This window comes from Gymnoscopelus microlampas (genome assembly GCF_963454915.1).
Source record: "Gymnoscopelus microlampas genome assembly, chromosome: 13".
In the NCBI taxonomy this organism is placed as follows: domain Eukaryota; kingdom Metazoa; phylum Chordata; class Actinopteri; order Myctophiformes; family Myctophidae; genus Gymnoscopelus; species Gymnoscopelus microlampas.
The window spans coordinates 8,429-20,968 of NC_139950.1; the positions used below are offsets into that span (position 1 = coordinate 8,429).

General features: G+C 42.7%; 1 protein-coding gene across 1 annotated transcript; it reads right to left on the reverse strand.

The window, feature by feature from the left end:
- Window positions 1-328: 328 nt before the first annotated feature.
- Window positions 329-12,167, reverse strand: LOC311058106 (acetylcholine receptor subunit alpha; the record flags this gene model as incomplete). Its single annotated transcript, XM_084075412.1, has 9 exons — window positions 329-469; window positions 1,955-2,079; window positions 2,528-2,642; window positions 5,490-5,713; window positions 7,931-8,168; window positions 9,566-9,761; window positions 10,372-10,481; window positions 11,431-11,475; window positions 12,021-12,167. Coding segments are annotated over 9 exons (1,329 nt in total), but the record flags the coding sequence as incomplete, so codon positions are not given.
- Window positions 12,168-12,540: the final 373 nt, after the last annotated feature.

The window sequence follows — 12,540 nt, forward strand, 5'->3', positions numbered from 1 at the left end:
GAAAGCAATTCAAAATGTCGACACAATTCATTTCAGACCATGTATCCAAGTATGTGAGGTTGAGTCTTATAGAAAGTCAATCTTCTGAATGAAAAATAAATAAAAAGTAAAATAAAATAAAAGAGCCAAAAATCTCCCAAAACTCAAAGCAGTCTCTTGAAAAGCAGCAGGGTGTAGAATCAGTCTAGAGGGCAGTGTTCATTAACAAGTAATAAATATGATCGGAAGTGTCACAACCATTGTGTGTGTGTGTGTGTGTGTGTGTGTGTGTGTGTGTGTGTGTGTGTGTGTGTGTGTGTGTGTGTGTGTGTGTGTGTGTGTGTGTGTGTGTGTGTGTGTGTTACAGTCTGCTCAGCTCCAGCAGTCGCCCAGCGAACACGGCCAACGTTCCTATGATACATACGGCCATGAACACACACAACAGGATGTGGTCCAGCACCATGGCAACGAACTTCCACTCCTCTGCTGCCTGTGGAGGGGAGAGAAAGAGAGGAAACAATTCATAATGAGAACTTCAGTGGTGGAAAAAGTACTCAAATGTTTTACTTAAGTAAAAGTATCAATACTGCAATGTAGAAAACTCTGTTACAAGAAAGTAAAAGTAAAAAAAATACTTGAGTAAAAGTACAAAAGTATTGGGGATCAAAATGTACTTAAAGTACCAAAAGTAAAAGTACAAAAATGTTTGAAAATAGCAGATCTACAAGCTCACGTGTCGCGATGTGACGCATATGTATGAAATAGGGCTAAAGTGGTTAATGTATGTTTTATAATGTAATAATTGATGTCTGCAAAGTAACTAGTAACTAAAGTTCTCAAATAATTGTAGTTACTTAGTTACTTTACACCACTGCTTTATATCAATTGTCTACCTTTGCCTTAACACCCACGCACACTTAAGATTTAAAACATTAAAAAAAAACAAAACAGTTGTGAGATTATATTTTTCTTTAATTCATGACTTGACTCTTGTTTTTGTTCATTATCCTGGTTTGTTTTTCCTGCTGGCAGCAGCAATGCATTGGTACTGGTCTTACATTACAAATGAATGCAACAGCAATGCATTCAGTGTAGGGATAGTTCATGTACTGTAGGCACGGAAGACAGGAGGTTTATATGCTACGTTCACTCTCCCCGGACCCCACCCCCCATTCATTTGCTCATTCAACAAGCTAATTCATTCGTACTCCCACAAGTCAGTGCGTTCAACCGCATGCCATTCTCATTCGCTACAAGAAAACTCGCTCATGGCCTCATTTCCCACAGCGGTTCATTTAAGCAGCCTCCGTTCTCTGTTCATTCTACGTGCTTCGCTGTCTAAGCTGGTTGTACAGCTGTAGGTTCTCAAATTCCCTCCACCTCCCCGGCCTCCTCACCGTGGCATTTAGTTCATATTGTGATAGGTTGATTCTGTGTATTGTACTGTGGTTCTATGGATTGTACTATGATTCTGTGCATTGTACTGTGGTTCTATGGATTGGATTGTAGCCTACTATGATTCTGTGTATTATACTGTACTGTGGTTCTATGGATTGTACTATGATTCTGTGTATTGTACTGTGATTCTATGGATTGTACTATGATTCTGTGCATTGTACAGTGGTTCTATGGATTGTACTATGATTATGTGCATTGTACTGTGGTTCTATGGATTGTACTATGATATGTGGTAGTTTAATTATGCATTGAAGGCTCAATGTTACAGTATAACTGTATTTTATGCTCTCCTCCGAGGGGTTTGTGATTTCAGATCTGTTCTTCTGCTTGCGCAGGTAATCTGTAATATCACATGAGCAGAATCACACCACCAAATCTGAATGCAATATCATTGCAGTAAATGGTTGATATTGCTTTAATGTTTATATATTATGAAATAATATGGTAATGGTTAATAAATGGTATTGGTTATTCCTGAGCTGAAGTGTCTAAATGAAATATTTTTTTTTGGTCTTACATTATTGGACTCCTCGTCAGACTTCATGGTCTCAGCGATGTATTTGACTCCTTCGATGGCGTTCCGAACGTCTGGGTTCTTGGTGATGGCAGACTGGTAGGTGACACTGGCAGGGTGGGGCTTACCTACCGACAGTTGACAACATTAATAATCTGTTAGAGAGCCTGAACACCAACAAAGGCCACTGAGCTTGACAATATCTCTGCAAGGTGCTTTTACCCCATTGAGACCGGAGAACATATCTGTGTCATTTTTAGATTTCTTTGGCTATTAAAAGCAGATCTACAAGCTCATAGCGCGGCACCGAGTGCCGCGCTAGGAGCTTGTAGATCTGCTTTTTTTTTATCGTGAAAATGTGTGCAAATCTTTGAATATATATTTTTTTTTCAGTAAGTAAGTAAGTAGGTTGGAGAGGCTTATTATCGTTATTAGCCGAGATCGCATCCCCGTTACTGCGCTAGACCTGTGTGTGTGTGTGTGTGTGTGTGTGTGTGTGTGTGTGTGTGTGTGTGTGTGTGTGTGTGTGTGTGTGTGTGTGTGTGTGTGTGTGTGTGTGTGTGTGTGTGTGTGTACCAGAGATGTCAGAGATGTCCCGGTCCACAGGGAACATGATCTTCTCCTGGATCTCCCGACCGGGTCTCTTCATGGTGCTAAAGAACATCAGGTTAGGAATGGTGTTGATGAAGACCTGAGAAAGAGAGAGAGGGAGAGAGAGAGAGAGAGAGAGAGAGAGAGAGAGAGAGAGAGAGAGAGAGAGAGAGAGAGAGAGAGAGAGAGAGAGAGAGAGAGAGAGAGAGAGAGAGAGAGGATAGAGAGAGAGAGACAGACAGACAGACAGACAGACAGACAGACAGACAGACAGACAGACAGACAGACAGACAGACAGAGAGAGAGAGAGAGAGAGAGAGAGAGAGAGAGCATAACTTTGCAAATCTTCTGACTACAGTGACATTTCAATCACCAGCCATGATGGCAAACCGATGCTTTTTTCTTGGATATTTGGTGGTTATCTTCATTGCGAGCGCGGAAGGAGGCGCCTCCGACCAAGTGGAGCATACTATGACACTCGGCTCGGCTTGTGTGTCTGTCTGTGTGCAGTATGTGTGCAGCCGCGCCCCCATGTCACTCACGCTCTCATTGGCTGCCCCCATGTGAGTCACGCTCTCATTGCCTGCATGCACTACAGTGTGGCTGAAATTCGCCTGTGCCCCTGGGTGACTCATTACACTCCTCTGAGAAAAATATAGCAGCGACAGTCAAAAATAACACATCTACACGAGTTCATCTATTGGGATATCTAAGAATTCCATGTCATTTGTGCATATTTCAGGCCGGATGGCAAGTAATTGCTCATTCCTTTCTATTCTTCTTATTGTTATTTTCGAGCTGCGTTCGCTTCCAGCGTTCGCGCGTCTTACTTGTTTGTATGTCTTTTTTATGTCAGTCAACTACATTTGCATCCTTCAGCCAAGTATGCCACAAGCAAAAACAATTTGTGGACTTTAAGATTGTCCATAAACAGTGGTAAAAGTAAAGTAACTGAGTAGGCTGCCTACATGTACTCTATATACTGTACTTAAGTACAATGTTTTTTTTTTTTTTACTTTACTGGAGCATGTCATATTGTCAATACTTTTACTTCTACTCCACTACGTCTCAAAAACAAATATTGTACTTTTTACTCCACTACAATTATTTGAAAACTTAAATACTAGTTACTTTGTAGATTATGATTATTATTACAAAACATACATTACCCACTTCAGCCCTATATACATTTCGGCCATTTGAAAATAGCAGATATACAAGCTAACAATGTGTCGCATTGTGAGCTTGAAGATCTTGAAAATATTTGTATACATTTTCATTTCACTCACAAATGTGAGTGCTTTTTTCCACCACTGTCCATAAAGACGGTCAGCCGATGTCTGGACTAATAATCCTCAAGTATGGCCATTAGTTGAACATTGAACATTTTTGTTTACCTGATAGAGTCCTGGTATTACTTAAATTTCATTAATTCAAATCTTTAAATATTTCATGTATGCTGATGTGCTGGTGTTGATTACCAACAGCTGTTGCGTTGTTCATATGTTGTAAATACTTGCACCTGTTTTATTGCAAACTATATCCCAAAACAACCTATTAAGTTCCCCCATTTCCCCCATATAATTTTATTTAATTGTTTTTGTGTTAACGGGTCCATTTAGCTGATGGCTACTGATTATAGGCGGAAACTGTTTGAATATTTGACGGTCCCGTCTTCATCTTTCCCAAGATGGTGGTGGTTGTTGCAGTTACCTGCACTACAATACTTAACCATAGTTATGCACTAGGACGGAGAAAAAAAGCATAACATTTAACAATGAAAACGTTTCGTAATACAATCCCAATGGTGAAAGTTCTGTTGTTTGACCCGGCTAATAGTCCAGGCAAACTAGCCCGTTTTGGACCTAAAAGCCAAAGTAATTGTAACAGAATCTGTAACAGAAGACCATTTCTATGAAGTCACCATACTAAAAGTCCTGAGAAATCCTGGTTGCGGAATTATGTTTAATCGGCATCAATCCAAGATGTCCAACAATTATTGCCAAAAAGCCATATACTGTAAAGATACAGTCATGCAAAAAACTACAAACAAAACATGGACTCCCTTGCACTGCAATATGCAGAGAATGTCTCCAGAACAATTTGACCACCCCCATACAGTGATTCTAGAGCTTTTTCACCGAAGAATGATGCTAGCTTCCTTGAACGTTTTTAGTGGACATCTGGGATTGATGCCAATTAAACATATTTCCACAACTGTGATTTCTTAGGACTTTTAAGTATGGTGTTCTGGACACCTCATAGGCTAGGACTGATGCATGGTGAAATAAATTATGTTACAGTTTTTTTGATGTGAAACGCTAGTTTGCCTGGACTATAAGTAATGGTGGATTTGGCCACGGTCTGAAATACGAAAAATAGTATTTGTGTCTCAAAGAATGAGACACATTGTGTGTGTGTGTGTGTGTGTGTGTGTGTGTGTGTGTGTGTGCGTGTGCGTGTGCGTGTGCGTGTGCGTCAGAGCATGTGAGCGGTGAGCGGAGCGACGTGATTTTGACGTGAGCGCGGAGCTGGTTATAAAAAGGTTGGAGCGCTACTCAGAGCGAGGACCGCCTCCCGCTCCAGGCCGCCCTCGCGGGGGCCGCGCACCGAATGTTTGAGCATGCCCGGTCGCACGGACTCAGAGACACACAGACATCCGCAGTGCACAGCGCACCGAGATGTCATTAGAATTTCTACTTTCTTTTTCTTTTCTTTTTTTTACTGTTGAGCGACCCGGTTTGAGCGGAGCGTGGAGCGAGATTTGCGCAAATCAACGTGAGCGAGGAGCGACGGGGAGCGGAGCGCGGGGGGAGTTGACGTGAGCGAATAGCGAGCGTGAAACCGGCCCCCTGGAGCGCCGAGCGGCATTTCCACCCGCTCCGCTCCGCTCACGTGCTCTGGTGTGCGTGTGTGCGTGTGTGTGTGTGCGCGCGTTTGTGTGTACCTGTCGGACCCATGCAGGCATGGTGTGTGTGCTGGGCGAGCGGTGATGTGTGTTGATGACGATGACGGTGATGATGATGGAGGCGATGACGAACACCATGGTGAACAGCATGTACTTCCCGATGAGTGGGACGGCTGACGAGGTGGACGGGATGAGCTCCACGATGACCAATAAGAACACAGTGAGAGACAGCAGGACACTGATGGACAGAGTCATCTTCTCACCTAGAGGAGAGAGAGAGAGAGAGAGAGAGAGAGAGAGAGAGAGAGAGAGAGAGAGAGAGAGAGAGAGAGAGTGTGTTTAAAGGTCTGGTGAAATGAAAAATAATTTGTTCACACTTTTAGAGCATATGCGTGGTCATCATATATGGGCATACCTAACAATAGATGTAAAAAAAAGTGTTTTAAAAAAAACAAAATACAAATAATTGAGAGTGTTTTATATCAAAAGTCCCTAAAAAGCCAATCTTAATTACTTCCTGTAAACAAAAACGTGCGCGTGATGACAGATCAACTCTTGTGAATATAAAATAATCTTGATTACATCCACCTGTTTGATTCCCATAGCTGGACGTTCCTTCAAACAATAATTACAGAGCTACTCCGTTTTGAATCTCATGCAAGATGACATCCAGACGGTGTATTACTATTTTTAAACTTAATTAGCACACTAATCACTGCGGCGGTGTGCCACAGGGCTAGTGTTTGTTTACAAGGGAGAGAAAGACAGCCAGCTAAGCATGTTTGCTAATAGTGGCTTATTTCTAACCTATGATGTTTTCAGATACATATTTTAAGATTCCAGCGTCCCATAGCCTGAAGGGATGGGACCTTCTGATTTCAGACTGAAACTTCAAAATAAAATGACCGAAAAAGCCATTGCACCCGACCTTTAATAAATAAAAAAAGAAAGAAAAGCTATCAGTATGATTTAATAAGTGGCCGTTTAAAAAAAAAGAACGAGGGATTAAGTCGACATTTCAAAAAGATGTCGTCTTGGACATGAGGAGACTTTAGGCTGGAAGCAGAACTGCCAAATGTTAACCCCATGCACGTCCCCGTAATAATGGAGAACAAAAATAATGAGAAAACCATTTGCTTCTCTGTTATGCAATACCTGTTGTCAGAGTACCCGTTGTCTGTATATGTCCCTATAGAGCACCGAAGTCTGACGTAATTTACTCATCCTACCTGGGTTTACTTCCCCATTCAGAATTCCCTAGACTTCAGAATTCAGATTTTTTTTTTTTATATCGCATCAAATAAGAACTGTGTTCCAAATATAAACAAATGATCCCGGCGGTTTGATTCATATGGATATAAAGCATCAACTGACGGTGAGAAAACGCCAATGTTACTTCCGCCGAATTAGTTACGTTTTCGCCAGAAATAGAATGTATCAAATATGAGTGACTGACTATCATAAACGATGCAGAGCCATCTCCCCGACAATATCGTCGGGGCAGTTTGTTTATTTTTGGACCACAATTCTTATATTCTTATATGCAGGGGCACGGTGGCGCAGTAGGTAGCGCTGTCGCCTCACAGCTAGAAGGTCCTGGGTTCGATTCCCGCAGGGGAAGCTGTGGGCGTGTTCTCTCCTCCGTGTCATCAGTGCCCATACCCTAGGTGGGGTTGGCGAAAGGGCCTTTCTGTGTGGAGTTTGCATGTTCTCCCTGTGTTCCCTAGGGTAGGTACCCTCACAAAAACATGCAGTAATCCTGGTCACTATACTGCCTGCCCCTGGTCAGCCAGGGCGCCTGATGGAGGGGAAAGGAACTGGTTGGAATAACGTGTTCCTTCCACGCGCTATGTTCAACCAGGGAAACTCTCCCCTGTCAGGTGACAAGAAGGCTGGCTCTGGCCAACTGACCTTGGCCCAGGATTCTAGACAATTGGCACTGGGTGTAAAAAATGGGGTTACAAAATTGTGGGATAAAAAAAAAAGACAATTCTTATATGAGACGATTTTAAGATGACCCAATGTTATTCTCCATAGAGAAATTACTTCCACGACCCAGGGGATGAACGAGTGACGTCAGGACTTCAGTACTCTATTGTTCCCATATAGAAGTCCTTGTGCAATGGTAAACGTCTGTGGAGAATGTTTGGAGAAATTGGAGTGCAAACTAAGTACAATGAAAAGGCAGGTGTGGGAAATTTGCCAAATCAATCTTTAGGCTGGGGTTGCCATACAGTAGCTATCGATTCGCTCATTTGGGCCACGGCCAGAGCCTTTTTTTTTACAATGGACGTATCTGTCAGATCGGTGGTTCTGGACAACCGGCTGTCCGACCGACTCGACCCGTGCACTGCACTCCCTCGGGTCATCTGAGACGTGTGTGCCGAATTTGAAGTTGGTCGGCCGGTCGATCGGTTCTCGAGAAACGTGGATTACAGACGTACAGGGATTCTGTGCATTTATCGTAAAGATGTTCTTACCAGAGTCAGTAGGCAGGTAGAAGACCAGTCCAGTCAGGAAGCTGAACAGCATGCAGGGGATGATGACGTTGACGATAAAGTAGAGCGGTAGGCGGAGCATGAGGAAGTGGTAGGTGATGTCCAGGTAGGGTGTGTCTGGACAGCAGGTGTAGTAAACCCAGTGCTTCCAACACCTGTAGTCCTTCAGCGTCCACTCCCCTGACTCCATGAAGTTAGACAGGTCCGGCCGGTCACTGTCCTGGAGAGACAGATAGATAGATACCTTTATTATCCTGGGGGGGGGGGGATTAAGTCGCCTAGAGGCAGCACAGCAGTTAAGGTTACAGAGTTACAGGTAAGAAAAGAAGAAAGAAAGGTAAAGAAAAGGCAAAAAGAAAAAAAACAAGAAGCATCAACAAAGCAAAGCAAAGCAAAGTTTGTTGTTTACCCAGGGTGTCGGACTAAGCACGAAGCTTGTTTCCAGCCGGACCCTGCATGGAAGCCTTGCTCAAGGGCTATTCAGCGGTGATTCATGATTGATGTGATGAATTGGGGAATCGAACTAGGGACCTTCCGGTATCAAGGCCGCCCCTCTAACCACTAGGCCACCGCTGCCACTTACAGAGTTGCGTCGCATCACGACACATTGTGGGCTTGTAGATCGGCTATTTTCAAATGTATACAGAGCTGAAGTGGTTAATGTAGGTTTTGTAATAATAATCAAAATCTACAAAGTAACTAGTATAACTTAAGTTATATATAAATGTAGTGGAGTAAAAGTACAATATTTGAATCTGAGATGTAGTGGAGTAGAAGTAAAAGTATTGGAAATTGGAAATACTCAAGTAACGTACAAATGCCTCAAAATTGTGCTTAAGTAGAGTACTTAGTTACTTTCAACCACTGATAAAGACAGAAGCACCCGGGAGGAAGTGGACTAAGCCAAACCAAAAGAGTTCCTGTTTCTACACAAAAAAGGAGGTGGTGCCCCCAGAGGCAAAAACAAAGGGGAATAACTTTTTTTTCCCCTTTTTCTTTTTTTACCAAATGGGTGCCCAGATTGCTCTGTGTTTGATGCTTAGTAAAGATACTTAAAGGAGCTAATGTGCTTGTTTGCTGTTGATCTTGTTGGTTTTGGGGCCTTCCAGAGGTTTTGGATGAATGTGCACATATTCTTTGGATCCTGTTGAAAATCTGTTCACCCAGATGTGGTTCAAGCGTCAATAACTGTTTGCAGTGAATAAAGCATATTCTTTCTATAGCCTTCTGCCCTTCTGGTGAATAAGCTGGCTACAATTCTTCTTTGATGTTCTTTATACCCCTCTTTAACACCAATACAGAGAGACGAAGTATAAAATAGTGGTTAATGTATGTTTTGTAATAATTATCTAAATCTACAAAGTAAACTGATGTTTTAAAATCATTTTAGTAGAGTAAAAAGTGCATAATTTGCCTCTGAAATGTAGTGTAGAGCTAGAATACTTCAGTACGGTACTTAATTAAATGTACTTATTTACTTTTACTATAAAACTTCTTTATTTCTGAAAATGTGGGATTTCTTTCTTTTTAATTGTTTTTGGAAATAATTAAAAGGAAAATTGTAAGAAACGGAGAGAAGAAAACAATAGGGACCCAGTGTATGGTCACTTCACTCACAGGGTTGATGACCACCAGCAGACCATCGTAGGTCCAGGTTCCCAGCTTCATGCTACAGTTCTGGAGGTCAAAGGGGAAGTGGAGCACGATGATCTCACAGTAGCTTTTAAAGATGGCCGGAGGAGTCCAGGTGATCATCCCTGCATGTTCCAACAACACCTTGGTCTCATGGATGATGGCAAAGTCTCCATCCGCACTGAGGAGGAGAGAGGAGAGGGGGAGAGGAGGGGAGGGGGAGAGAGGAGAGGAGAGGAGAGGAGAGGAGAGGAGAGGAGAGGAGAGGAGAGGGGAGAGGAGAGGAGAGGAGAGGAGGGGAGAGGAGAGGAGAGGAGAGGAGAGGAGAGGAGAGGAGAGGAGAGGAGAGGAGAGGAGAGGAGAGGAGAGGAGAGGAGAGGAGAGAGGATCAGTGCTATACGTATCTAAAGCGCATTTTCACAGTTTGGGCCGCCAGGGGGCGCCAATTGGAAAGGAGATTATGTACACGATGAGAGTTTAAAATGAAATGACCAATCACAACCTGATTAACAAGGTGTTTACTGTGGTGGTGGTGTTTTTATTTTATTTTTATGGTATGTGTCTGTGAGAATTAATGTGTATGTTGCTTGTTGTGTCTTTTGTTGTGTGTTTCTGTGTCTCCCATCCCACAGGTTTCCATGGTGATCACCGTGACATTTAAGTTAAGGGGGAGTTTTTCGTTGCCACTGAATGCTTGTTCAGGATGGGACAATGTGGTGTCTCTGCTCTATATGTACAAATGTTATTTGGCACTACAATGACATTTAATTGAAATAAATGTGTGTGTTTACTTATTATAGAGCACCAGGTCAGGCCTCCAGATGTCTGTTGAAGGAACTCTGATCTTCTTGATTCCACCGTAATCATCAGGATTCCATTTCAGGTTGACATCCAACCATTTCTATAGAGACAAACCACACACATTACATCAACAGGGCCTAAAGGTTAGAGCAGTGGTTCTCAACCTGTGGGTCAGGATCCAAGGGAGCTGGGGGGGGCGGGTGAAGTGACAATTTAAGGACTTTTAAGACCTTTTTAATACCCCAGATCAAATATGATTATTTTGGGGGTGGGGGTCACAGCCAAAAAAGTTGAGAACCACTGGGTTGGAGGAGCCTACGTGTTTCCGGTTTGATTCCCGGGACCGGCAGGAATAATCTGGTCGGGGAAGTGACTGGCCACCACCCACCCCTCCCTCAACACTGCTAAAGTGCCCTTGAGCAAGGCACTGAACTCCCAACTGTTCCAGTGGAGCTCAGCTGCTCATTGGCCAACAGTATCAGACTGTTGTTGTACTGGTCAGCTCCCAGCACAACAGTATCAGACTGTGGTTGTACTGGTCAGCTCCCAGTACAACAATATCAGACTGTGGTTCATACAAAAAAGACTGTACATATATATTTAAATCGCAATGTGTGTGTGACACAGTGACACATAATGTAATATACGTTGTATAAAGATACATAAAGCAATGTTTCAGACAGTTTCTTGAACAAAGCATTGTGATTGGTGCAGAATCTCTACACATGAGCGTTGGCACTCAACACCACATATAAGTAATTAGGACTAAAAAAGACAAAAGACTAAAATGTCCTTCATTTCTGTCTTCCCTTTCCAAAAGTAGCAAAAAATTGCAGATATACAGCTTGTATATCTACTTGATAGATCAATCAATCAATCAATCAATCAATCAATCAATCAAGCAATCAATCAACCAATCAATCAATCAATCAATCAATCAATCAAACAAACAATCAATCAATCAATCAAACAAACAATCAATCAATCTTTACAATAAATCAGTTGTGTCTGACTGTAATGTAGTTTTCAGTTTTCAGATATAATCTCACCTGCTTGAGACGGATGTTGCTGGTGACAATCTGGTTCACCTCATCCTGGAGATGAGAGCACATAGTATATGTTCACAAACATTAACATCAATAGCATACACGTCATCATGAATAAACATGTATGTTCACAAACATGTGTCATACATGAATAATCAACATACATAGTGTCTCTCCCCCTCTCCAGTTTGCCCCTGAGTTTCCTTTGCCACCCTCCATTTCCATCTCCTGATTTCCCTGTGTTTTATTTGGAGCATTAATGAATGAAATGGTGACAAGACCAACATGCTTATTATGTGTATACTGCACCCTGCCTCATTGTTTATGTGCTCAAAAGAACAGATCTACATATAAGCTGTCAACACGCCATGACGCGGTGCGTCGATACAGTATCTTGTATGTCTGTTTTTTGGGGTAGGCGACCGTTACCCGTCATTAGCCATGTATCTGGGTTTGAGAGGCAATGATTGATGTCAATTGATGTAACACACACACACACACACACACACACACACACACACACACACACACACACACACACACACACACACACACACACACACACACACACACACACACACACACTGTCTTACCACACTGATGAGCTGTATGAGCTGCAGTCCCACTGTAACAACCACGGGGTCTTTATAATGCTCCACGGGTCGGACCACCTTGTTGTAGCCCGAGAACAGAGTCTTCACCAAGCGACTCTCATCTTCTGAACACAGACCTGTTGAACACACACGCACACACACACACACACACACACACACACACACACACACACACACACACACACACACACACACACACACACACACACACACACACACACACACACACACACACACACACACACTCACACACACACACACACACACACACACACACACACACACACACACACACACACACACACACACACACACACACACACACACACACACACACACACACACACACACATACACACACACACTCATCATCATCTTCAGAACACAGTAGCAGACCTATAGGAGGATGTTGGTTTTTGTAAACTTTTGGGCATATTTGACTTCCATTCATCCATTCCATTCATCTTCTAAACCCACACTTTCAATGTAAACTCTATAT